Source organism: Pseudorca crassidens, chromosome 5 (assembly GCF_039906515.1).
Source record: "Pseudorca crassidens isolate mPseCra1 chromosome 5, mPseCra1.hap1, whole genome shotgun sequence".
Taxonomy (NCBI): Eukaryota; Metazoa; Chordata; class Mammalia; order Artiodactyla; family Delphinidae; genus Pseudorca; species Pseudorca crassidens.
The window spans coordinates 89420937-89448136 of NC_090300.1; the positions used below are offsets into that span (position 1 = coordinate 89420937).

At 38.4% G+C, this 27200-nt stretch overlaps 1 protein-coding gene and 1 pseudogene across 7 annotated transcripts in view; one reads left to right on the forward strand and one right to left on the reverse strand.

Annotated features, from left to right (window-relative positions):
• Positions 1-27200, forward strand: part of CCDC191 (coiled-coil domain containing 191) — a 100267-nt gene that overhangs the window by 46269 nt on the left and 26798 nt on the right. For 5 of the 7 annotated variants that reach the window (XM_067738849.1, XM_067738850.1, XM_067738851.1 and 2 more), the window contains exons 9-13: positions 3126-3372; positions 11801-12246; positions 13057-13169; positions 15953-16035; positions 16788-16889. In XM_067738849.1, the coding sequence (XP_067594950.1) occupies positions 3126-3372; positions 11801-12246; positions 13057-13169; positions 15953-16035; positions 16788-16889 (991 nt within the window). The remainder of the gene's footprint in view (positions 1-3125; positions 3373-11800; positions 12247-13056; positions 13170-15952; positions 16036-16787; positions 16890-27200) is intronic. The other 2 variants (XM_067738853.1, XM_067738855.1) reach the window with 2 other exon arrangements.
• On the reverse strand, positions 25178-25791 carry LOC137225512 (ATP synthase F(0) complex subunit B1, mitochondrial pseudogene; annotated as a pseudogene).

The window sequence follows — 27200 nt, forward strand, 5'->3', positions numbered from 1 at the left end:
CTTTGAGGAGGAATTTAGATACTTTCAGCTGCTTGCCCAGTGTACTATATCTAGTTGGTGTTCTTCTGACTACTGTGTTTTAGAACGTGCATCAATAACTGAGTATCATTTGAGGTGTTGATTCTAAGCATCCTGGTTCATATTTAAATTCCTATTTAAACCTATATATCTTATATTCTTAGTTCTTTAGAGACAGTCTTTCTCTGCATGCAGTTGTATAATTATAATGATCAGTTTATAGACCCTTGCCAGAAATTCCCTGATTTCAGCTTGGAAACATATTGGGATAGGATGTTTTCCATAAAGAAACTCTGTCCTTCATTTTATGATTATCTGGGAACTGTGGAACCATTTCTTTGGGTTAGCGTGCCCAAGTAAATCACATCTGACTAAGCTTTTAAGAAATTTAAGTGATTTTTCACTTTCAGAAATATTTGTGTTTTTAGTGTCATCATTTAAAAAGTATAGAAATGGGGACTTCCCTGGTGGCGCAGTGGTTGGGAGTCCGCCTGCCAGTGCAGGGGACGTGGGTTTGAGCACTGATCCGGGAAGATCCCACATGTCACAGAGCAGCTAAGCCCGTGCGTCACAACTACTGAGGCTGTGTGCTGCAACTACTGAAGCCTGCGTGCCTAGAGCCCGTGCTCTGCAACAGGAGAAGCCACCGCAATAAGAAGCCTGCGCACCGCAGTGAAGAGCAGCCCCTGCTCGTGGCAATTAGAGAAAGCCCGTGTGCAGCAACGAAGACCCAACGCAGCCAAAAATAAATAAATAAATAACTTTATAAGTGCATCCATTCTTTAAAAAAAAAGTATAGAAATGAACTTATCTGCAATATTGTCACTCTGCTGAAGTGAACTGCAAGCGAGCAAGAGTACAACCAGTCTTGTCTCTGGATCCCTAGCTTCTGTGTTCTTACCCTTCCCATGAACATAGATATCTTAAGTACATCTTCAAATCTCCTGCATGATCATGATAGAGAGGGCTCTAAACACAATAATTAACACGCAGTTTTTAACCCACCTTTTTTTTTTTACTGTTTAGTCTTTTTGTTATATTTACCAGAAATATTTTTCTCTTTGCCTTTTCATACTGTCCAAATAACCCTCTCCTTGACAGTCAGAACTCCAGTGTGGCTTTTGGCTGTTTATGCTGTAAAAACATGAAATTAACTCATCAGGTAAATTTCACACTCCTCCTTCCTAAGCAGATTGATGTAAATCAAATTTTACATTAATCAGACAGAGCAACATATGTCTTCTAGTCTGTGGAAATACATGATTTCCACTTACTTGAGTAAAATGCCATCAGGTGTTTTGTTTGTTTTACTATTTAGACATTGATATTTTTGGAGCTTTGTTCTTACCCTGTGTTGCTACCTGATTTATTATTCTTATTTCTTTTAAAATTTTTGTTTCAAGATTATTCAGTCTCAGATACTTTCTTTTTTTATCAAAGTAAAATATTATATATAGATGTTTATTACCACCTATATTGTATTTTTATTATAAAAACCATCAGTCAATCATATTTATTATCTATCATTGCATTAGAAAGAAGCAATTATATATAATGAAATATGCTCTTGGCAGAATTGCTGTTAGCATTTACCCTGAATTCTATTATTTCAGTCAACACTACTCTCACTAATTGGTTGTTTCACCGAACTTCTCCGACATAATGTTAAATTCTGTGACTCTAGAGTAGTATTTCAAGCTAAGGGTTTTAACTCATTAATGGGTCCTAAAATCAGACTCAAGATGAGGCATATTTTTTAAAAAATAGAAAAGATTAGAAAAGAAACATTGGAGTATACCTCTGGTAGTAAGGGTGAATATCGTTTGGTGGAACCTTTGTTTCAATTATATATACTTTTGTTTCATGCACATGTACACACATCAACTTATTTTGAAGTCATAGTGTGACACTTTTTTCTTTAGGTGACAGTCAAAAAAGGTTTAAAAGTCACTTAAGCATTTAAGAACTGTAGAAATGTTCTTCTGACTCATTGGCTTAAAATGTTACGATTTTTTTGATATGACCCCAAAAAGTCCATGAGGTGGGTTAAACATTATTTATGTTTAACAGAAATGGATATGCAAATAGTGTTGTAGAGACCTTATTCCAGTCATCTTTACAAGATAAAATCACGTAGGTATCTAAACAATCAGATCTTAAACCTCGAAACTGACCCCGGTTGCAACATAAGTTCCAAGCTCTACAGCTCACTTCTTCAGAGACAATAATCATCCACTTATAGGTTGATCTCAGAAAGCTCTACACTTGAATTCTCAACTGGCTACCACAAACATGTCTCCTAATGGAGAGTCCCTTTGGGAGGGGAATGTAGCTGGCAGTTCCCAACTCCACTCAGGCACATCCCCTAACATCATGAAGTTTCCAGGAATCAAAAGGAGCTCCTCCTTAGGAAGAGAGTGAATCAGACCCCCTACTAGACTGTGAGTGAGTTCTCTGAGAGCAAGTGCCTTGTGTATGCCCTTCACACATTTCTAATGTTCAACAAGTGTCTTCACAAAGCAGTTCTTCATTCACTCAGTTTATGGCTTTGGTAAATGAGACCTTCTCTATAGAGAGCCTTTCTCTGACCAAGTCCTTCTTCCACAAGATCCACCCTCATAATTTCATGTTGATTTTTATAAGTCTTATACTTAATTATTGACAATTCACTTGTTAAGTTTCGTTCCTTTCTTTTTCTCCCAAACCTCGTCTTCCTTCGATTTGCAAGTATAGCTGAATATCTCCCTCGTGTATGCATATTTTTTAAAAGCAGTTATTTGAATACCTATTCTTTCTGCTCCTTCCCCTCCAAAAGCTCTCAGAAACTATTTTATCGTAATCAGAAAATTTAATATGTCTTTGTGATGTGATAGAACAGAACCGTCATTCTTCTGAAGCAATGCCTTGAGGTGCCAATGACTTCTATGAGCAGACCCTTTGCCTTGGGGAGCTTTATAAAATGATTCCTTTGAGCTTAAATAAAAGAATAAGCTGGAGCTAAAATGGAGCATTTCTGGGACTCCTTTGGACTTGTATTTCATTTCTATTGTCAACCAAAAAGCAGTAAATGGCTTCTTTTTTTTTAATGGAAGTGCTTTGTTTCTTAGAAAACAACAACTGGCCACTGACTATAACCGGAAACAAGTTCTCCGACACCATTTTACAGAATGGCAGCATTGGCATCGTGCAGAGATCCAAAACAGAGAGCTGGCTGTTACAAAGGAGGAAACTAGGAAGAAAATGAATGAGCTGCTGAAGGCAGCATCACTAGGGAAACTCAGTGCAAACGTGTCATCAAGCATCAGTCTACTTGAGGAGGCAACAGCCATGGAGGATCCACCTAGAAATGGAGAGGTAAGTTGCTTTTCCTTTGCTTAGTCTTCCTGCTTTTGAGCTTTATACTTGTATAGCCTGGGGTGTGTTAGCTGTTGTCAGGTTGCGTGGCCTGGGCTATCTAAAAGATGAGAGCTGCTACAGTGCACAAAGTTTATCTTTCAGTCAGTGTTGATTTTCTTGAACTGAATCCTCTTTTATAATCACATACAGACTGGTATAGTTGAAACTTGGTAGAGACGTAATATAGACAGGGAATTTAAAACAACTAAGCGAAAGACTCTTTCAGGAACAGATATATAAAGCATTGTTTACAACTCTTGAACACCTCTTATTTGATTGTCAGGCATTTCCTTTCTAAATGAGCTTGTGACTTATAAGACGGGACTGTTTAAGTTTTTATTTTCCTAATAAGAAGAATCATATGTATTAATTGTAGCAATTTGGCAGGAGAAAATGACAGAGGAAAAAGAAAAGTAGGCAATAATTCTATCATTTAGAGATAACCACCAATAAATAACCACATATTGAAGTATAGCCATCTTGTCTTTTCTCTATTCAGGCATATGCAGATTTTTCTCTTTAATGTTGTATTTAGCTTTTAAATTTTCTTCAGTCAAGTCATTGAGGATATCTAATCTGTCATAATACAGGAAAAGGAAGGTCATGTTTTTTTGTTTTTTTCTTTTGCGGTATGCGGGCCTCTCACTGTTGTGGCCTCTCCTGTTGCGGAGCACAGGCTCTGGATGCGCAGGCTCAGTGGCCATGGCTCACGGGCCCAGCCGCTCTGCAGCATGTGGGATCTTCCCGGACCGGGGCACGAACCCGTGTCCCCCGCATCGGCAGGCGGACTCTCAACCACTGTGCCACCAGGGAAGCCCAAGGCCATGTATTTTTTCTTCCTTTTTTTTTAGTTGAAATACAGTTGATTTCCAATATTGTGTTAGTTTCAGGTATACAGCACAAGTGATTCAGTTATATATATATATTTTTCAGATTATTTTCCATTATAGGTTATTACAAGATATTGCATATAGTTCCCTGTGCTATACAGTAAATCCTTGTTGCTTATCTGTTTTATATACAGTAATTTGTATCTGTTAATCCCATACTCCTAATTTATCTCTCCCCCTTCCCTTTTCCCTTTGGTAACCATAAGTCTGTTTTCTATGTCTGTGACTCTATTTCAGTTTTGTATATACATTCATCTGTATTATTTTTTAGATTCCACACATAAGTGATGTCACATAATATTTGTCTTTCTCTGTTTGATTTACTTCAGTTAGCATGATATTATCTAGGCCCATCCATGTTGCTGCAAATGGCAATATTTCATTCTTTTTTTATGGCTGAGTAATAGTCCACTGTATATATATACACCACATCTTCTTAAACCAGTCATCTGTTGATAGGCATTTGGGTTGTTTCCATGTCTTGGCTATTGTAAATAGTACTGCTATGAACATTGAGGTGTATGTATCTTTTCAAATTAGAGTTTTCATTTTTTCTGGATGTATGCCCAGGAGTGGGATTGCTGGATCTGTATGGTAGCTCTATTTTTATTTTTTTAAGGAATCTCCGTACTGTTTTCCATAGTGGATGCACCAATTTACATTCCCACTGACAGTGTATAAGGATTCCCTTTTCTTCACACCCTCTCCAGCATTTATTATTTGTGGACTTTTTGATGATAGCTACTCTGACCAGTGTGAGGTGATATCTCATTGTGGTTTTGATTTGCATTTCTCTAATAATTAGTGATGCTGAGCATCTTTTCATGTGCCTGTTGGCCATCTGTATGTCTTCGGAAAAATGTTTATTTAGGTCTTCTGCCCATTTTCTTTATTGGGTTGTTTGCTTTTTTGATATTGAGGTGTATGCATTGTTGTATATTTTGGATATTAACTCCTTGTCAGTTGCATTGTTTGCAAATATTTTCTCCCATTCAGTGTGTTGTCTCTTCATTTTGTGGATGGTTTCCTTTGCTGTGCAAAAGCTTTTTAGTAGTTTGATTAGGTTTATTTTTGCTTTTATTTCTTTTGCTTTGGGAGCCTGATCTAAGATAATATTGCTATGATTTATGTCTAAGAATGTTTTGCCTATGTTCTCTTCTAGGAGTTTGATGCTTTCATGTCTTATATTTAGGTCTTTAAACCATTTTGAGTTTATTTTTGTATATGGTATGAAGGAATATTCTGATTTCACTGATTTACATGAGATTGTCCAGCTTTCCCAGCACCACTTGCTGAAGAGACTTTTTTCTCCATTGTATATTCTTGCCTCTTTTGTCATAGATTAATTGACCGTAGGTGTGTGGGTTTATTTCTGGGCTGCCTATTCTGTTCCATTGATCTGTATGTATGTTTTTGTGCCAGTACCATGCTGTTTTGATTACTGTAGCTTTGTAGTATTGTCTGAAGTCTGGAAGTGTTATGCCTCCAGCTTTGTTTTTTTTCTTCAGGACTGCTTTGGCAATACTGGTCTTTTAGATTCCATATAAATTTTAGGATTATTAGTTATAGTTCTGTGGAAAATGTCATGAGTATTTTGATAGGGGTTGCATTTAATCTGTAGGTAGCTTTGGGTAATATGGCCTTTTTTTTTTTTTTTTTTTTTGTGGTACGCGGGCCTCTCACTGTTGTGGCCTCTCCCGTTGTGGAGCACAGGCTCTGGACACACAGGCTCAGCAGCCATGGCTCACGGGCCTAGCCGCTCCGCGGCATGTGGGATCTTCCTGGACCAGGGCACGAACACATGTCCCCTGCATCGGCAGGCGGACTCTCAACCACTGCACCACCAGGGAAGCCCAGTATGGCCATTTTAATAGTATGAATTATTCCAATTCAAGAGCATGGGATATCTTTCCATTTCTTTGAATCACCTTCAGTTTCCTTTATCAGTGTTTTGTAGTTTTCAGTGTATAGGTCTTTCACTTCCTTTTAAGTTTATTCCTAGGTTTTTTTGGACACAACTTTATTTTATTTATTGAAGTATAGTTGATTTACAGTATTGTGCCAATATGATGTAATTTTAAATGGGATTTTCTTTTTTGCTTTCTCATTCTGATATTTCATTGTTAGTATTAACAAATGCAACAGATTTATCTATGTTAATCTTGTATCCTGCTACCTTACTGAATTCCTTTTTTTTTTTGGCCATGCTACATGGCATGCAGGATCTTAGTTCCCCGATCAGGGATCAAACCCATGCCCCCTGCAGTGGAAGCATGGAGTTTTAACTACTGGACCTCCAGGGAAGTCCCCTTACTGAATTCATTTGTTAAAGTTCTAATAGTTTTTGTGTAGAGTCTTTATTGTTCCCTGTATAGAGAATCATGTCATCTGCAAATAGTGACGGTTTTACCTCTTCTCTTCCAATTTGGATACCTTTTATTTCTCTTTCTTGTTGATTGCTGTGACTTGGACTTCCAATACTGTGTTGAATAGAAGTGGTGAGAGTGGGCACCCTTGTCTTGTTCCTGAATTTATTGGGAAGGCTTTCAGCTTTTCACCATTGAGTATTATATTGGCTATGGGTATATCATAAATGGCTTTTATTATGGTGAGATATGTTCCCTCTATACCCACTTTGATGAGAATATATTTTTCTACTTAATAATAACGTAATCTGTTTTTCTAAAATTATTTTCTGCAATATAACGAGAATTTTCTGTGTCACTAAATCTACTGCAACAGTAGTTCCCAACTGAGAGTATAACACAGAATCAGACCTACTAAATCAGAATTTCTGGGTGTGGGGCACCATACTTTTTTTAAAGTTCCACGGGTGAACCTGATGAATAACCCCTGGTTAAGGACTGTCATTCTGTGCCATCTTTTTTAATGGCTGCATGAAATTCTATCATGAACCACGAGCTAGACTGTATACCTCCTTCTTTGTTGCTGGACATTTAAGTTGTTTCTAGTTTGCCACTATTATAAACAGAGCTTCAGTGAACAAGTAGCTAAGTCTTTGCACACATCCATAAGGCTTTACTTAGGATAAATACCTAAAAATAGAATGCATATTTTAAAGACTTTTACCAAATTGCCCTTCCAGGAAGGTTGTGTCAAAGAAGTACCTGTTTTCCTGCCTGATAACATATTTATCATTTTTGCCAAGTTGACAAGTAAAATATTTTTTGTGTTACTATTGCTTCAACATTTGCATTTTTTATTACTAGTGAGGTTAAACATTTTTTATATTTTCCATTTACATATATATATGTATCTGAAAATGGGTATAGAAAGATGAATAGTGATACCTTTTATCCATTTTTATCCTTGAATATATATCTTTTTCTTGTTTATAGGAGCTCTTTATATTTTTAAGACTATTGATGCTTTTATTATTATATATTCTGCAGGTTTTTTTCATTGTTTTTATTTGTCTTTTTGGTTTATTTATGGTGTTTGGTACTATATACAGTTAAGTTTTGTTTTATTTTGTTTTTAATTATTTGTCTGTCATATATGAATACAAATAACTTTCCTAGTTGTACATTTATTTTATTTATTTTTTTAACATCTTTATTGGAGTATAATTGTTTTACAATAGTGTGTTAGTTTCTGCTTTATAACAAAGTGAATCAGCTATACATATACATATATCCCCATAACTCTTCCCTCTTGCGTCTCCCTCCCACCCTCCCTATCCCACCCCTCTAGGTGGTCACAAAGCACTGAGCTGATCTCCCTGTGCTATGCAGTTGCTTCCCACTAGCTATCTATTTTACATTTGATAGTATATATAAGTCCATGCCACTCTCTCACTTTGTCCCAGCTTACCCTTCCCCCTCCCCATGTCCTCAAGTCCATTCTCTACGTCTGCATCTTTATTCCTGTGCTGCCCCTAGGTTCTTCAGAACCACTTTTTTTTTTTAGATTCCATATATATGTGTTAGCATACGGTATTTGTTTTTCTCTTTCTGACTTACTTCACTCGTATGACAGTGTGTAGGTCCATCCACCTCACTACAAATAACTCAATTTCATTTCTTTTTATGGCTGAGTAATATTCCATTGTACATATGTGCCACATCTTCTTTATCCATTCATCTGTCGATGGACACTTAGGTTGCTTCCGTGTCCTGGCTATTGTAAATAGAGCTGCAATGAACATTGTGGTACATGACTCTTTTTGAATTATTGTTTTCTCAGGGTATATGCCCAGTAGTGGGGTTGCTGGGGCATATGGTAGTTCTATTTTTAGTTTTTTAAGGAACCTCCATACTGTTCTCCATAGTAGCTGTATCAATTTACATACCCACCAACAGTGCAAGAGGGTTCCCTTTTCTCCACACCCTCTCCAGCACTTATTGCTTGTAGATTTTTTGGTGATAGCCATTCTGTCTGGTGTGAGGTGATACCTCATTGTAGTTTTGATTTGCATTTCTCTAGTGATTACTGATGTTGAGCATCCTTTCATGTGGTTGTTGGCCATCTATATATCTTCTTTGGAGAAATGTCTGTTTAGGTCTTCTGCCCATTTTTGGATTGGGTTTTTTGATATTGAACTGCATGAGCTGCTTGTGAATTTTGGAGATTAACCCTTTGTCAGTTGCTTCATTTGCAAATATTTTCACCCATTCTGAGGGTTGTCTTTTCGCCTTGTTTATGGTTTCCTTTGCTGTGCAAAAGATTTTAAGTTTCATTAGGTCCCATTTTTTAATTTTTGCTTTTATTTCCATTTCTCTTTGAGGTGGGTCAAAAAGGATCTTGCTGTGATTTATGTCATAGAGTGTTCTGCCTATGTTTTCCTCTAAGAGTTTGATAGTGTCTGGCCTTACATTTAGGTCTTTAATCCATTTTGAGTTTATTTTTGTGTGTGGTGTTAGGGAGTGTTCTAATTTCATTCTTTTACATTGTACATTTATTTTAAATTCTGTGCTCTAAGTTCAGAATTATTAATCTGTAGGGAAACCTATTTAACTCATTTTCTTTTTTCTTAAGTTTTATTTTATATTGGAGTATTATTGATTAACAATGTTGTGTTAGTTTCAGGTGTACAGCAAAGTGATTCGATTATACTTACACATGTATTGATTCTTTTTCAAATTCTTTTCCCATTTAGGTTATTACAAAATATTGAGCAGAGTTCCCTGTGCTATGCAGTAGGTCCTTGTTGGTTATCTATTTAAATATAGCAGTGTGTTTATGTCAATCTCAAACTCCCAATCTATCCTTCCCCCAACCCTTCCCCTGCCACCTTCTACATAATGCCTTTAAGTATCAATACTTAACTCAAATGTGTGAAGTTAAATTGAACACTTGGATGATTCCCAGCCTTGCTTTTTATTGTGATTATTGTTATTACTGCCAGCAAGTAGGCTGGTTTTAATTCAAGCTTAGTGTCTCAACAAAGGGGGATCATGAGGATGCTTATTTGGTCCCTTCCCCTAGGCAATTTATGTAACTTTATGTCAGTTAGATAATCTTGTTTCCATTGAGACCCAAGAGAATCTTATCGGTTCCACCCAATAGCTCTGTGGAACCTTTTACCTCACAAAGTTCCACTATTATCTTCAAACGGAAAATGTCAGCAGAAAGTTTTTTGTTACCTGCATAAAACAGAAAAATTACTAAATGTATATATATAATTTAGACTCAAGAGAAATGTCTCCAGATCTCTGAAGTCAAGACAAAAGATTTTATCAAGAAAAGATAAAATTGCGAAAAATAGAGCAAATTAAAATAAAAGGCTATAATAGACTCTATAGTTTACTGATAAATTCTGATCTTGTCCAGAGTATATAGTGTAACATGAACAAATGACAATATAAAATCTATAGTTAGATGTTCATTAATTGTACGGTCACAGGAACGCACAAACCCATATCTCATACCTTGAAATTTTTTGAAATTATCAGTTAGCTAATAGGTGATTTTCTCTAATTGAGCCAGACTGTTCAGTCCTGTTCTATTAAGTACAGTCTGTACCATTAAGATTTTCTTTCGTTCTCTTATTTTCACCTTAAAAAGTTACCATGATCCAAAAGAAATCTTGTTGCTGTACTCAAGGCTTTTACAGTCTTGCTGGGTTAATAACGTATCATTACCACAAAGTTTAAAAGGGCCTAAAACACAAACCCTGCTTGACGCTAAATTGCTTAAGCAGGTGTTCTCATGAATAAATGTCCACTGACATTTCTGAAATAAAAGATATTTTTTAAAATATTTAACATTTCAGAGTTTCCATATATCACATCTTTCACTTTGGCTGAGTCTATGGAAAATATTTCCATCATTCTGAAAAATATCTTTGAGTTCCCAAATATGGCGCCCTGTTAGAGCTAGAAGCTTCTAAGATAATAAGATAGTTCACAGTACTTTTTTTCCTTACACCACTGCAGGTGACAGAATCAAAAACTGGTCAGGGCTTAGAGCATGGAATCAAACTATTCTAGAAGAAACATTTTAACTGTGACACTATTTTAGCCAGGATAAATTTTTCTGATTAAGAATTCTGCATCTTTCCCATCTGTATAGAATTTGTAATTGAGTATGACACCTCAGTGTGTTAAATGAGATTTATGTGATAAACCTTTGAAAACTATTAAGCCATATGCTAATACAAAATATTATTAGGTAGCATTATTCTTATATAATGCAGATATTTGCCCAGTGATCGTGGGCTTGCAAATATTTCCCATAAATAAATTGTTTGGGAATAGCTGGATTAAAGCTGTATGCTTTAATCTAGGCCTTGATCCTGAAATAGATACCCTGTGATTAATTTACTGGTGGCAAGAGAGACATTGAAAGAGCTCTTATTAAAGAGCTATTGTTAGGGAGGGTGGGAGGGAGGGAGACGCAAGAGGGAAGAGATATGGGAACATATGTATATGTATAACTGATTCACTTTGTTATAAAGCAGAAACTAACACACCATTGTAAAGCAGTTACACTCCAATAATGATATAAAAAATAAATAAATAAAAATAAAAAAATAAAGAGCTATTGTTATTATTAAAGAGCTATTATTGATTTGTAAAGTTATTCCTTAGTTTTCAAACAGTCTTGAGAAACAGTATATACTTTGCCACAATATTTTCAATTTCCTGCAAAATTCAGGGTCAATTCATGCAGATTAAATTCCTGGAATATATATCTGGAGTAATCATGCCTAATTCACAAACAAACTATCCAAATTAGATATTTCTAAGAGCACATTTTTCTGATTCCACATATCCTGGCCATGGCAGTGGTTTGTATGATTGTACCCACTCTCCCACCAGCTTCTGTGGTGAGCAGCAGGGCACGTTCTAAGAGTGACTCACGGGGCTAAGGCTGGTGGCTTCTGAGATGGTCAGGCCAGGAGCACAGGGCAGCTCTGGCTGGGGTGCAGGGCAATTGTGCCATTAAACAGAACAGTGCTGACCAGGTAGAGTTGGATCTCACCAGTACAGTCCTTTAAATAGCTGAGCTATCACACGTTCCTTCTCTCTCAGGCGGCTGCCGTCCCCTCTTTGTGGGAAAAACCTCCCTTGGGGACCAATGGTTATGTGCCCAGCCCCCACCTAGGAAGACCAACAAAGGACATCTTGCAGGTTCCCCTCCAGAATGTCCCTCTGGATACATCTGACACTAAACCGCACAAGGCCCTAGACACTGAGCCCTCCCAACAGCCTGGCAACAAAGAGAAGCTCAGAACCAGCAGCCAGAAAGCAGAACCTATGTGCATGGGTCATTTCCATAACCGCCACATCTTCCAGCAACAGCTGATTGAAAAGCAGAAGAAGAAACTTCAGGAACAGCAGAAAACAATTCTGGAGCTGAGGGAAAACCAGCGGCTGGCAGAGGCTCGGCGGGCAGCAGGGCATGCTGACACACAGAGCTGCCTACTGTCAAACCCCGGAGAAGATGAACGAAAAAGAACCTGCCAGGTGCTTCCAAAGTATGTCCATTGTATCAGAACACTCTTTGGACTCTTTATTTGGGGTTGTTTACTTTGTGATCGAAAGGCTCCTGAACTTTACCCAGCGTCCGGACTCTACAATTACTCCTTTTCTTTTACTGTGCACTCGCAAAGCAGAGAAGCCCCGTGCGTGGTGATTGGTATGTGACAGGTACCAAAACGTATGTAAGGCAAGTGGCTGCCTCTAAGGATCCCGTTATATAGTTAGCATTTGTATGGTGGCTGCCTTTGTCTGAGGAGCTCTGTCTATACTGTAGCAGTACTATACCAGTAAAAGAGAAAAACGCTTACTTGCTCTAACTCAATTTCTGGATTTCTGAGTATGTTTAGGGCTGAGAACAAGGTCAGACAATATCAGGTCCAAATGGAGCAGCCTTTGGTTATGGCCAGTTACCTAGCTTAAGTCTGTAGTTGTTTGAGATAAAAGTAAACATCTTTGAGCCTAGAATTAGAGTCCAAATTTCTCAAAAGCTATTTAAGATGGTTTTAGACGTGCTTGTGACATACTCAGTATGTGTGATAAATGGTAGGATAAGAAGTGGGTGATGTATTGATTTGAAGCACTGGGATGGGAATCAGAGCGCCTGACTCACATTGTAGACTCAGGCCAATCACTCGACCTTTCCACACCTCATTACACCAATTTATTGAATGGGTATAATAATACATAGTTATTTCAGAAAGTGAGGATTAATTAAAGTTTGTAAAAGGTGTTGAGTTCCTCAGGTGCAAGGGCTTTGAATGAAGCTAGTGATTGGTCTGAATTCTGTTCCTTTTTTTTCCCCGCAGGTCACCTGTTGCTCCCCCTGGGACTGAAGGTAGTAGAAGTGACTCCCGAAGTTCTCTGTCTGGACCCAGAAGGAATCCAAGGCAGCTGATGGCACCCCATCCCATACTGAAAGGCAGGGCTGTCTTGGTGGGGCCTTGGTTGTGGTTATCTTTCCTCTTGGAGTAGAATGTGTTGGGACTGAATCCTGGCAACTCTTGGGTTTTGAGACTCGGCAGAACCTAGTCAAAGTCTAAGATGGGTAGGCACATGAGAAGTGGATACACCAGAGAATGCCACGACTTTTTCCTACCCTTTTTGCCAAACTTTCTAGTCTTCCTAGCCTATACAAAAACAAAAAACAAACAAACAAAACATTGCTGAAAGGTTTAAGCATTTTTCTGTAATTTGGATTGTGATTTTAGAAATGGGACAATTACACAAATAAAAAATTCCATGTAGCTGCTAAGAATAAACCCTGATAAAGATCACCTATCACTGTACTTTGTTAACATTAAAATATTGATCAGCTTACAGCAATCCACATCAAGTTATTACATCATTTTATAATGGGTTGTGCCTTGATGATAGGCTTTTAGAATGAAATCCACAAACCAGACATTTAAAAAAACATTTTTTTTATTGAGGTATAGTTGTTTTACGATGTTGTATTAGTTTCTCCTGTACAGTGGAGTGAAGTAGAGTTCCCTGTGCTATACAGCAGGTTCTTATTAGTTACCTATTTTATACATATTAGTGTATATATGTCAATCCCAATCTCCCAATTCATCACACCCCCTGCCACTTTCCCCCCTTGGTGTCCATACATTTGTTCCCTACATCCATGTCTCTATTTCTGCCTTGCAAACCGGTTCATCTATACCATTTTTCTAGATTCCACATATATGCGTTGGTATATATTTGTTTTTCTCTTTCTGACTTACTTCACTCTGTATGACAGTCTTTAGGTCCATCCACGTCTCTACAAATCAAACCAGACATTTTAATAACATTCTTGATGTGCATAGAAATCATTATTTAAACCAAACCATACTATGAGAATAGAAGTATTCCTTAGAACCCCCCTAGTGAATCTGCCAGTTGTTTTTACTCTGTACTTAGTCATGTACTGAACATATGTTTATATGAAGTGGTAGGCATTTTGACAATTACATTGTGGTTTGTAAATCTGATCTTTCATCTATGGTAAGATTGCTGCCCTAACAGGAAGTGATGTCACCTGAAGGACACTGTGCCTGAAGTCCATTCCTGTTAATGAAGAAATCAGCCATCTTTACATTGACTCTCTTCCAGGTCAGCAGTTTATGCCCTCTTTGTCCACCAATGAGGATGCTCAGGAAATGCCCAGTTTGGTGTGATTATTTTTAAAAAATTATTAGCTGATCAAAGACTTTGCATGTTTTAGAACACCTGGTTACTTTTCAAGTAGTCTTTAATGACTGGCTCTAGAAAAGATGGGAAAAGGCCATATTACCACAGACTCTGCCTCTCGGGGCTCTCTCACTTTAATCCTCTAGTCTATTTCTGCCCCCTTAAAGAGAGTCTCATTCCTGCCATCTGTGCCAACCCCACTATTCTTTTTCCAGCAAAGCAGACACTTAATATCTGTAAGAAATAGCCTGGCGAGTTTTTTGTTTATTAATTCTTGAAACTTGGACTTAAATTTTCTTCTCTGTAACATAGCACAAGGAACCGAAAGTAACCATTGGCTGACTTAGGTGAGCAGAACTTGATACTCTTCCCACCCATGCCCCCCTGCCTATGAAACCCCAACTGGTGACAGAGTCGTATTGTCAAGCCATCTTGCACATTTGCTTGTTTTGGATGGATATTTAATAGACTGTCAAGAACAGGAGTCTGACACTTGAATTCATTCAGATGCCAGTTCTTCAGATGCCTAGTACGATTCCATTTCCTGTCCATCTGGATATCCAGGCCTTAAAGCTAGTTTAAAAATGTAATCATTATGACCCCAAACTTCAGTTTGTTTGTTGTCATTGTTGTTACATATACAGACATATGTATAGTGACTTAGGAAAAAGTAGCAAACTCAGTGGGATCTGAGGAGTGATTCTATTCTCAGAGTATTTGTTAGATGTAATTAAAGTTTTCTACATTCATTAAAAGAATTATCAGATTAAAATTCTGGTTTCTGGGTTTCACGTACTAAAAGTATCATCAAGACAGATTATCTTGTTTAAACCAGTGAACAGTTATTCTAATAGAAATGTGAACAAAAACATAATTAATCTGCAAATTGTTCATCATTGCTGAGGATGGGATTGTAGGGCTTTAACTTGTAGGGCGTGTGTGTGTGTGTGTGTGTGTGTGTGTGTGTGTATACCTACAGTTTTTGTAATTATATATATATATTTTAAATTTTATTTATTTATTTGTTTGTTTATTTATTTTGGCTGCTTTGGTTCTTTGTTGCTGTGCACGGCTTTCTCTAGTTGCTGCGAGCAGGGGCTACTCTTCGTTGTGGTGCACGGGCTTCTCATTGCGGTGGCTTCTCTTGTTGCAGGGCACGGGCTCCAGGTGCATGGGCTTCAGTAGTTGTGGCACGCGGGCTCAGGAGTTGTTGCTTGTGGGCTCTAGAGTGCAGGCTCAGTAGTTGTGGCACACGGGCCTAGTTGCTCCACGGCATGTGGAGCAGGGCTCGAACCTGTATGTGCCCCCTGCATTGGCAGGCGGACTCTTAACCACTGCACCACCAGGGAAGCCCGTAATTATATTTTTATATAAATGTTATGCACACACATATACTTCTGAGATTGTGAACATTCAACTTAAAAGAAAACTTTTAACAATAACACTAAATTTTACTATAAAATGGAGACATTTCTTTTGCAGCATTCCTTATATTTTTTATATTGGATCTGCATTACTATTTTCTAGCCATGGAAGAGAGAGCAGTTCAGCGAGCTGAACGTAGGCGGATCTTGGCAGAGAGGAAGAAAAAAAAAGAAGAGGAGAAATTGGTAATAAATCAAGAATGCAAAGTGAGGCAAGAAAAAGGATTTGTATAGGTCTTTATTAAAAGATGAAACCTAGCTTGTTTAAGACCGTTAAGGCAATAGTGTAACACCAACTTTGGATATGGCTTTTTGCCTCCCGGCCTGAACTCTGTGATTATTTTAGGAAAATGAAGGAAAAAAACATCAGCATCATTAGTATAGCAGGAAGGAAATATTATGAAAGTTGTTGGGAGCTGGCAACTTAGGAGATTTACACATAACCAAGACTAATGTGTTACAGGTAAATGTCCAACCTGATAAGTTTACAAAGGTGAGTAATTCTTATCTTCCAAAGTTTTGACCTGGACTGCCAGAAGTAAATTTTGTACCTACTAAGAAAAAATAAATAGTTCTAACAGCTTTGGGGTTTTTTGGTGAAATGGAAGAAAAAATTTTCTTACGCTATATATAGTTTGGACTTAGTATTTCATAAATGAAAATAAGAACTAAAAAGTAATCATTTTGTAATGAAAAGTTAATGGTCTTATTCATGCTTAGTCTCATCTTCCCAAGTAGAAGAGAATTCTTTTGGAGAAACATTTAGGTTACACTACTGACCACCTGCTGGTCAGGCTTTCTACTTTTAACACAAAGTACAGGCTTCTTCCAGAGACTGGGCGAGCACTGTGGTAGATACTTGACTTTCCTCAACATAAAAGATCTTATTTCCACACAAATTGAGGGTTCTGATTTTTACAAATTCTAATCTTGATCAGGCCCAGTTAAAGGCCCAAGAGGAGGAGCGTCGGAAGAGGGAGGCAGAAGAAAAGGAGGCTCAGCTTGAGAAAAAACGAGAAGAGAAGAGACTGAAGAAAATGGTTAGTAGTTTCTATTTGGTCAGCCACCTGTCCTTTGAAGCCTATTGTGTGCCATCCTGTGGTCCTGTGCACCTTCCCTCCGGAGAACTTCAGTCTGGAACACTCTTCTCTCGCCTCCACCCTTTCTCTACCTTATTTAATGAAAACCTATTCATTCCTCAGATCTTAGCTCAACATGGTTAGCCTTTCCTGCCTTGTCCCACCCTCCTCTCTACCCAGAGTTAGCTTAGGTCCCCCTTTATGGACTCTGAGTATATCTTCTTCAAAGTACTACCAGGGCTTATAATTATGTATCTGTTTCTTGATTATCTTATTCATTTCTGTATCCCCAACTAAACCGTAATCTCCCTAAGAATAAAGGGAGCGCTCAGATGTTACTCACTATTGAACTGGCTAGTGGTAGAAACTCAGAAAATCTACTGAATGGATGAAAAATGAATGGACAAACAAATGAACAAATGGAAGAAAATACAGAAGAAGTAAGAGATAAAGCTGTTACTTTCAAGGTTATTAAATTCTAGTTGGAAAGATAAGGCCTAAAAATACACACCTGTCAGAGAGAATATAGTACAAGCATATGCTGTCCTGTGCCTCACAGGCCAAAAGAGATCAAGAGAGTTATATGAACAGGGCCAGATCCATGAAGATTTTGGAGAAATCAGAAGTATTTTCATAGAGGAGGGATTTGAATTGGAAACTGCATTAGCCAGGGTTCTCCAGTGAAACACAACCAATAAGATATATGTATAGGAAGAGATTTATTATGAGGAACTGGCTCACAGGATTATGGAGTTGAGAAGTCCCAGGAGCTGCTGTCTGCAAGCTGAAGACCTAGGAAAGCTGGTAATTCCAGTAATTCCAGTCCAAGTCCAAAGGCCTGAAACCAGAGGAGCCAGTGGTATAAATCCCAGTTCAAGGGCAGGAGAAGACCAATATCCCAGCTCAACAGGCAGGCAAGAAGCAAAAAAACAGGCAAATTCCTCCCTCCTCTGCCTTTTTGTCCTCTTCAGGCCCTCAAAGGACTTGATAATGCCCACCCACATTTGGGAGGGCAGCCTGCTTTACTGAGTCAACAGATTCAAAGGCTAATCTCGCCTGGAAACAGCCTCACAGACACACCCAGAAATGTTTAATCTGGGAACCCTGTGGAACAGTCAAGTTGACACATAAAATTAAAATCATAAGTCCATGCCTTATCAACTTGGCACCCATATACATCTCCCTAAACCATACCTAGTCTCCAAATAAACAACAAGATCATAATTCTGCCTAACATGATACAACTATCCTGCATACAACTGAAAATGAACACCTCTTCCCCAGAAGAGGAGGTAAAGTCCTTGAATGATGTTTATTCTTCTCCTTGCTAACCATGACACAAAGTCAATACATCTTATGGTTACATGATTAGGGAATAAGAGTGAAAAGAAATCAAGATACATATACACACAAACGTATTCATAGCAAAATAAGAAGGGAATACTCATGACCATTACAGTCTTCATTTCTGTAACCGGTCAAGTCAATGTAGCTGGTACTTATAGTTACCTTCTTCCACTACCCACTCTATCCTTTGTCTTCAGCAAGCATCGCTGCTAATCATGGGATGACCTGAACCTTCACTCCTGAAAGGTCTGGCCCGTTAGTAGTCCAGCATGGATTGGGTTGTAGTTTTCCTTTCACCTTAATCACAGGGCATGGTAATACTAAGAGATACCCTAAGGGGTCTCCTATAGTCCAGGCATACTCTTCCTCACCTCCATTGTGGAGTAGTAGTTCTATTGCCCCTAGTAGCCGGGGTCAGTCACCCCAGCCAGCACTTCCTTTTTTACCTGTTGATTCAGAGGCATGAGGCGCCCACAATGATTAGGTGGCATTCTTTCCAGTTCAGTGGAATCATTTTATGTCTCCTTGTGGAAGCATTTCCCCATTTTGAACCAAGACCTCTAGGCCAACAGAACATAAATTTGTGGGAAAAGAAGCAAAAATTTTGCTAGTTACAGTGGTGCCACTCCCACTTCCACCCCTTGCTTCCTGGACCCCATGAATACTGGCTATGGGAGAAACAGTACCATGTACTAGCTGCTGGTTCAGAGCATATACAGACTTCCAGAGAACCTAACCCCAGACCTACAAGGTACTGCCACCTAGCTGGTGTTGCAGCTGAGTCTTCATAAGGCCATTCCACCATTCTGGCAAGCCAGCTGCTTCAGGATGGTGGGATACATGATAAGACCAGTAAATTCCTTGCATATGGGCCCTTTTCTGTACTTTTGCTGTAAAGTGAGTTCCATGATCAGAAGCCATGCTGTGTGGAAATCATGATTGTGAATAAGGCATTCCGTAAATCCAGGGATGGTCTGTAAGTCCATGGATGGTAGTTTTGGTAGAAATATTACGGGGAGGAAAGGCATGTCCATATCCAGAGTAAGTGTCTATTCCAGTAAGAATAGAACATTGCCCTTTATATGATGGAAACAGTCCAATATAATCAGCCACCTGACAGCTGTCTGATCAACCTGGAGAATGGGGCCGTATTGAAGACTCTGTGTTAGTTTCTCCTGCTGCTGGTAAATTGGGCACTCAGCATGGCCATAGCCAGTTGGCCTTGGTGAGGGGAAATCCATGTTTCTGAGCCCATGTATATCCTCCATCCCTGCCATCATGGCCACTTTGTTCATGAGCCCATTGGGCAATGACAGCAGTGGCTGGGGGAAGAGGCTGACTGGTATCCACATAATGGGTCATCTTGTCCATGGAGCAAAAGGCATATATAATTCATCCTTTGCTAAATCAGCCAAAGAAATCTCCAGAAACAGCTCAGTTACTTCCCTTAAAAACTACCTGAGGGGGGCTTCCCTGGTGGCACAGTGGTTGAGACTCTGCCTGCTAATGCAGGGGACACGGGTTCGAGCCCTGGTCTGGAAAGATCCCACATGCTGCGGAGCAACTAGGCCCGTGAGCCACAACTACTGAGCCTGCGCGTCCGGAGCCTGTGCTCCGCAACAAGAGAGGCCGCGATAGTGAAGAGGCCCGCTCACCGCAATGAAGAGTGGCCCCCGCTTGCCGCAACTAGAGAAAGCCCTCGCACAGAAACAAAGACCCAACACAGCCAAAAATAAATATAAAAATAAATAAATAAATAAAAGATTACTATTAAAAAAAAAAAAAAAACTACCAGAGGGGTTCTAAGTGAACATTTCCCCAACATGTGTTCTGTGTAATCCTAGTAGTTCCTGAGATATTAAGTAGTTTTGAGAAAATACAAATTCTGTGGTCAAAAAAATTTGGTAAATGCTGGTTAAAAAAATCAAGTTAAACAAGTTTCATTATTAGCTGCCTTCTCAGAACCTTTAACATCCTACCAGGTATTATGAGTCTCCAGAAGAGGGACAGTGTGCCAAGCAGTCACATATGGCTGACCAAAGAACCCTTTTTATAGAGCAGCCAGCAACATCTCATGAAGAACTGGGGGCATGCTACTGTAAAGAAGTGAGACCATTTAAAAAATACACAGTACAGAACATTTCTCCTCTCGTATCTGTTCATTGTAGAACACCGGAGAAATACAAAAAAGATGGGGGAAAATAATCTATGAGGTAACTACTCTTAATATCTTAGAATACTTACTTCTGTTCTTTTATCTCGATGCATCTCTCTCTTTTAATAGTTAAGTTGATAATTTGTGTGTGTAGGTGTATATAGTTTTTAAGCTGCTTTTTACATTTAGGACTTTATCATGAGTATTTTCACTTGTTATTCAGAATTCTTCAAAACCTTTTTATTTATATGCTGAAGGCCATTTTTTTAAAAATAGCCTTTTTATTCTGAAATAATTTGTTTCTATTCTTCTGTTAATATTGCTTCCAGTTTTTAGCGATCATGAATAAAGCTGCTACAGACATTCACATGTAGGTTTTTGTTTAGACATAAGTTTTAAATTCACTTAGGTAAATACCTAGAAGTGTTGTTCCTGGGTAGTATGCTAAGTCTATGTTTAACTTTTTAGGTAACTGCCAAATTCTCTTCCAAAGTCGCTGCATTGTTTTGCATACCCACCAGAAAGTTCCTCTTGTTCCACATCCTTGTCAGCAATTGTTATTGTCCTTTTGTTTGTTGGTTTGTTTGCTTGTTTTTTGCATTTTAAGCATTCTAATAGGTGTGTCATGAGTGGTATCTCATTGTGGTGTTTATTTGCATTTTCCAAACAACAAATAATATTGAGCATCTTATTTGTTTACTTGCCTTCTACATGTCTTATATGGTGAAGTGTCTGTTCAGATCTTTTTGACCCATTTTTCAATTGAGTTATTTTCTTATTGAGTTGTTATTTCTTATTGCTTATTATCTTATTATTTCTTACTGGGTTTTAAGAGTTCTTTATATATTCTGGACCAAGTCCTCTACTAGATACGTGACTGCAAATATTTTGTCCCAGTCTGTGGCTTGTATTTTAATTCACTTAAAAGCGACTTTCACAGAGGAAAAGTTTTAATTTTGATAAAGTCCAATTTATTGATTTTTTTTTTCTTTCACTGGATGTGCTTTTAGTATTGTATGCAAAAACTAATCTCCAAATCCAAGGTCACTCGGATTTTCTCTTATATTTTCTTCAAGAAGTTTTATAGTTTTATGTTTTACATTTAGATCTGTTGTCCATTTGGAGATAATTTTTGCATAAGGTGTAAAGTATATAGACATCCATTTGTTTTGCATATAGACATCCATTTGTTCCAGTATCATTTGTTGAGAAGGCTCTCTTTTCTCCATTGAATTACATTTATACTTTTGTCAAAAATCAGTTGACTGCATTTATGTGGGCCTATTTCTGGGCTCTATTCTGTTCTGTTCATCTTTATGTGTAGTCCTTTGCCAGTACCACATTATCTTTGATTGCTGTAGCTTTATAGTAAATCTTTCAGTCTCACAATGTGAATTTTTCCACTTTATTCTTCTTTTTCAGAATGTTTTGGCTATTCTAGTTTCTTGTTCTTTCTATATAAATTGGCAATCTTGTCAATTTGTATAAAAAAGCTTGCTACATTTGGGACCATATTGAGATTGATTGGGATCATATTGAATGTAGATCAAATCAGGAGAGTTGACATTTTAACAACATTGGGTCTTTAATCTGTGAACATGATATAGCTCTCCATTTATTTAGATCTTTGATTTGTTTATGAGTATTTTATAGCTTTCCACATATCTTATATATTTTTTGTTAGATTTATACCTAAGTACTTATTTTTGTGGTGCTATTGCAAATGACATCTTTTTAAAATTTCAGATTCCATTTATTCATTGCTAGTAGGTAGGAACACAGTTCATTTTTGTATGTTGACCTTGTATCTTGCAACCTTGCTAAACTCACTTATGCATTTTAGGAAGTTTTTTGGTAGATTTTTGGGGGGGGATTTTCTACATAGTCCACCATATTGTCTGCCAATAAAGGCAGTTTATTTCTTCCTTTCCAATCTGTATGCCTTTTCTTTCTTTTTCTTACCTTATTGCACTAGCTAGCACTTCCAGTGCAAGGTTGAATAGTACTGAGAGAAGATATCCTTGCCTTAGTCTGGATCTCAGGGGGAAGATTGAGTCTCTCACCATTATTGTCATATATGTCATATATTTTACTTTTATGTGTATTATAAATACCCATCACCTTGTCACTGCTATTGCTTTATAGTTATATTTCAGTGTATTTAAAAATAAGCTGAAAATTATATTTTACATTCATTTCTTCCATTTCTGGTGCTCTTTATTTCTTTGTGTAAGTCTAAGTTTTTAAGCTATGTCATATTCCTTCTGCCTGAAGAATGTCCTTTGACATTTCTTACAGGGTTGGTCTACTGTTAATGAATTCCCTTAGTTTTTACTTGTTTGAGAATTCTTTATTTTTCCTTCCTTTTTGAAGGGTATTTTCACAGGGTATATTGATAGAATTCTGGTTTTACAGTTTTTTTTTTCAACACTTTAAAAATGTCATTCTGTTGTCTTCTTGCTTGTCTGGTTTCTGGCAAGAAGTTTGCTTTAATTCTTATATTTGTTCCTTTGTAGATATCGTAGTCTGCTCAGGCTGCCATAACAAAATACCACAGGGCAGGTGGCTTAAACAACAGAAATTAACATTCTAACAATCCAGGAGGCTGGATGTCCAAGATCAGGGTGACAGCATGGTTAAGGCCACCTTCTCAGTGTGTCATCGCATGTCCTTTCCTCGGAGCATGTACACAGAGAGGGAGAGAGACAGTGTGGGAGCTCTCTGGTGTCTCTGTTTATGAGGACACTAATACCACCCTTAGAACCTCATTTTACCTTAATTACTTCTTTAGCGGCCCCATGTCCAAATACAGCCACACTGGGGCAGTGGGTGGTGTGGGTTTAGGACTTCAACATATGAATCTGGAGGGGAACAAAAACATTAAATCCATAAGAGTAGGTATGATGGGTTTCCTCCAGCTGCCTTCAAGATTTTTTCTGTCTTTGGATTTTGGCAATTTGAATATGATATGTCTAGGTATAGTAAGTTTGTTTGTTTGTTTGTTTTCCTTGCTTGGTGGCCTCTAAGTTTCTTAGGTATGTGGTTTTGTGTCTGTCTGTAATTTTAGGATATGTTTTACCCAATATTTCTTCAAATATTTTACCTGCCCCATTTTTTCTTCTCCTTCTGAGATTCCAGTTACGCTTGTATTGCATTGTTTGATATTGTCCCACAGCTCTTCAGTGCTCTGTTGTTTTTTTTCACTTTTTTTTCTCTTTGCTTTTCAGTTTATATAATTTCTATTGCCCGAACTTCAAGTAACCTGATACTTTCCTCGGCTGTATCAAGTCTAGTGATGAGCCTATTGAAGGCCCTCTTCATTTCTATTACCGTGTGTTTTTGATTTCTCGCATTTTCATTTTACTCCTTATTATAGTTTCCATATGTCTGCTAAGATTACTTATCTAATCTTGAATGATGACTGCCTTTTCCGTTAGAGCTTTTAATATTATCATAAGTTATTTAAAATTTCCTCTCTGATAGTTCCAACATCTTTCATATTTGAGTGTTGTTCTAATGATGGCTTTATCTTTTCAGACTTTGTTTATTTCTTGTCTTTTAATATGTCTGATTTTTTTGTTGTTGAAAGCCAGACATGTACAGGGCAATAGAAACTAAGATAAATGGGCCTTTAGTGTGGAGATTTGTGTAATGTAGCCAGGCGTTGGGCTATGTTTGAAGTTTGTTGTTGCTATGGTTACCATTGTTGAGGTTTGTTCTTGCTATGGGCACCATAGACTTCAGTGTTCACTAGTGACTTTTTTTTTGTCCTCTCTTCTGGCTTTAGGTCTTCCCTTTGTGCTGTTCCCTGAGAAAATCTGTCTCTTGCAATCCTCCAGCTGTACTCCTCTGTTATTACTAGAGGTTTGCTAGCGTGCTGGTGTGTGGATGAGGGGAGCATTCTCTAACGTTCTCTTGGGAGTGCACAGTATTGGCCATTCGGAAGAATTTCTGCTCCTACTCTAGGGGCAGAGCTTTTCCCTGCCCCTGTGTTCCCTTCTTTCAGTATCCACTGTCTTGGTCTGTGACCTTAAAGCCCTTCCCTCTGTGAGGTTCCTTCTTCACTTGAATGAGATAGGGAGGCTGGTCTGGGCAGAGTTCCCCTCCCCCAGCTGCAGTGGCATTACACTAGTGCCTTCAGGTGGCGCTGCTTGCAGATGAAGCCGCGGAGAAGAGTAGGGGCAGATTTTGCAGTGGTTGCTGTTCCTCTCCCCCAGCTAGAACCACGGTGGGGACTTTATCCAGATTTTCCCTGATCCTCTCTGTGAGAGGCTGGTGGAGTTCCTAGAGCAAAAAGGTAGGAACCTCCCTATGACTGTGACCCCCCAGGAGCTTCACCCTTCTCATGCAGGCCCACCCTTGGCCTTCAGCAGTTAGCCAGATTTCTAGCTTAATGATCTTACTGGCTCATGGTGTAGGGTAGCTTCTGCCTCAGATAAGCAAATGCTTGGGTGTTGTGTCTCACTGAAGGTGCCTGTCTCCAGATTTGGGGATGGCTTCAGTTCTCTGATTGGTTCATAAAAAGTCATTAATTTGTTATCTATCTGTCCAGCTTGTTTCTTGCTGGAAGCAAACTGCTTATACAGAGCAAGAAGGATGAGAAATACATTACTGGCCAATAGGTGGTTCTGTTTCTCTCACTATCCAAGCCCAAATCTTTTCTTTTTTATGAAAGGTAAAATGTAAGTTCAGTCTACAACAACAGACAAAAAGAATTTGTCACATAGACTAGTTTCCATTTAGTAAATCAGCTGTTTGTAGCTGTCTCAATTGAGATGGATGCATTTATAGACTGACTTGTTTGAGCTTTCTTTGGGAGCAGCTTTAGATATAAAATGCACTTGGCAATTGTCTCCTTTTGCTTCTGAGCAAAGATGCTCTGCACAATGTGTTTTTCTACCCAGTTTATCATGTGGTTGTATTCCTTTTGATGCATCATTTTCTGCACAGGTGATTCTTGACCTCCTATGTACTTTATATAGCCGTTACCAGTAAGCAACCTCCCAGGCCATAGCAGTGTTATTCCTCTGAACATCAAAAAAGTTAATGACACTTCTCAACCAGTGCCTGCTGTGGCTTGTCCAAATCAGTTGCATCCTGGATGTGTTTGATGGAAGCCTGCTTCCTGTCTTCTAGTTGGGCTGTTTTTGCTCATTAAGTTTATCAGCAAATTGTCCGACAGAGGTACCATACTTCTTTCTAATTACATAGATGAGCAACCCTACTGTTGATAAAGGTCTCTAGCAATCACATATATTTCTTTGGGTAGAAAACACAAGATCAGTTCTGTGATACCAGTTTTAGGATACAGAACTGGAAGAATTCCTCAGGGATAAGCCCATGACAAATTTGTCCTCCATATTATAAAAAAAGAGGTGGGAATTCACTAGAGGTCCAGTGGTTAAGACTCCATGCTTTCATTGCTGAGGGCGTTGGTTCAATCCCTGGTCGAGTAACTAAGATCCCACAAGCCGTGTGGTACGGCCAAAAAGTAAAACCCCCAAAAAACAAAACAAAACAAAACAAAAAAGAAGTGGTTCAAGGTCTAGACATGGCTGCCCTCTGTGAGAGATTCTTGTTACCTGCAATTTGCCTCTATCTACAAGTACTGCATTCTTCAGAGAGGGGCCACTTAAGCAATGGCAGAAGTACCACCTATGGCAGCATGGTCAGTGATGCTCCAAGTGGTGGCTTAATGTCCCTGTGACCCTGACAGGATAGCCTGTCAGGTGCAGCAGTAAGATGGCCAGTCACAGGTCTCACACAATGATCTTTTGAAGATAATCTAAATTCCTTTTAACATCCCATTGCTTTATTTTTATTAAAAGTATTCTAGAAATACTTACCAGGCAGTAACTTTTATGGCTGTGTAAATATGCTTTGTATTAATAGACAGTTGATGAAGTTTATGGTGGAAAGATAAATTTATCAGAGAAGACCAGGCAAGATTTGAAGTCTTTCATAATTGCTTAGCAAGCATATTTGTTCATTTAACAAATATATGTAGAGCATCTACTATGTGCTAGGCATTGTTCTAGATATTAGAGAAGTGGAGAAGACAGACAATAGCCCTGCCCTCATAAAGCTTATATGCTAGTGGGGAAAACAGGCAATAAATAAGATAATAACTAAGAAGTAGAGGGAGAGGTATAATGGGGAAAGCAAGATGGGGAAAGCCTCTCTGAAGAAGTGATATTTGAGCTGCTAGATGCTGAGGAGGCCTCTATAAGGTCCACAAGGGCCGGTTAAATGTGAGATACCTATTAGACATCCAAATGAACATGTCAAATAGGCAGTTGAATATATAAGCCCAGACATCAAGATTGTAGTAAGGAACCTGGGAGTCAAAAACATGTCAGTGTTTTTAATGCTCTGGAAGTGAATGAAATCAACTTGGGAGAGAGACTGTCTGGATAGAGAAGAAATATGAGGATCCAGGACTAAGTCCTAGAATATATGAATAACTACTCAGAGGATGAAGAACTAGTGAGGCAGAAAGCATACCAGGAGAATTGTTTATTGAAAAGCTGAGAGAAAAAGTATTTCTGGAAGGAAGTGATGGTGTTTAACTGGGCTAAATGCTGCTGGGTTCAATTAAAAAGAGGACAGACAAGTGAAACTTTGATTTGGCAACATGGAGATTATTCATGACATAGACAAGAGTGTTTTCAGTGGACTGCTGGGAAGGGAGCCCATATAATAGGGGTCACATGTGGTCGAAGAAGGATTTTTTTTTTTTTCCTGTTGGCAGTTGGTCTTTTGAGTGTTAT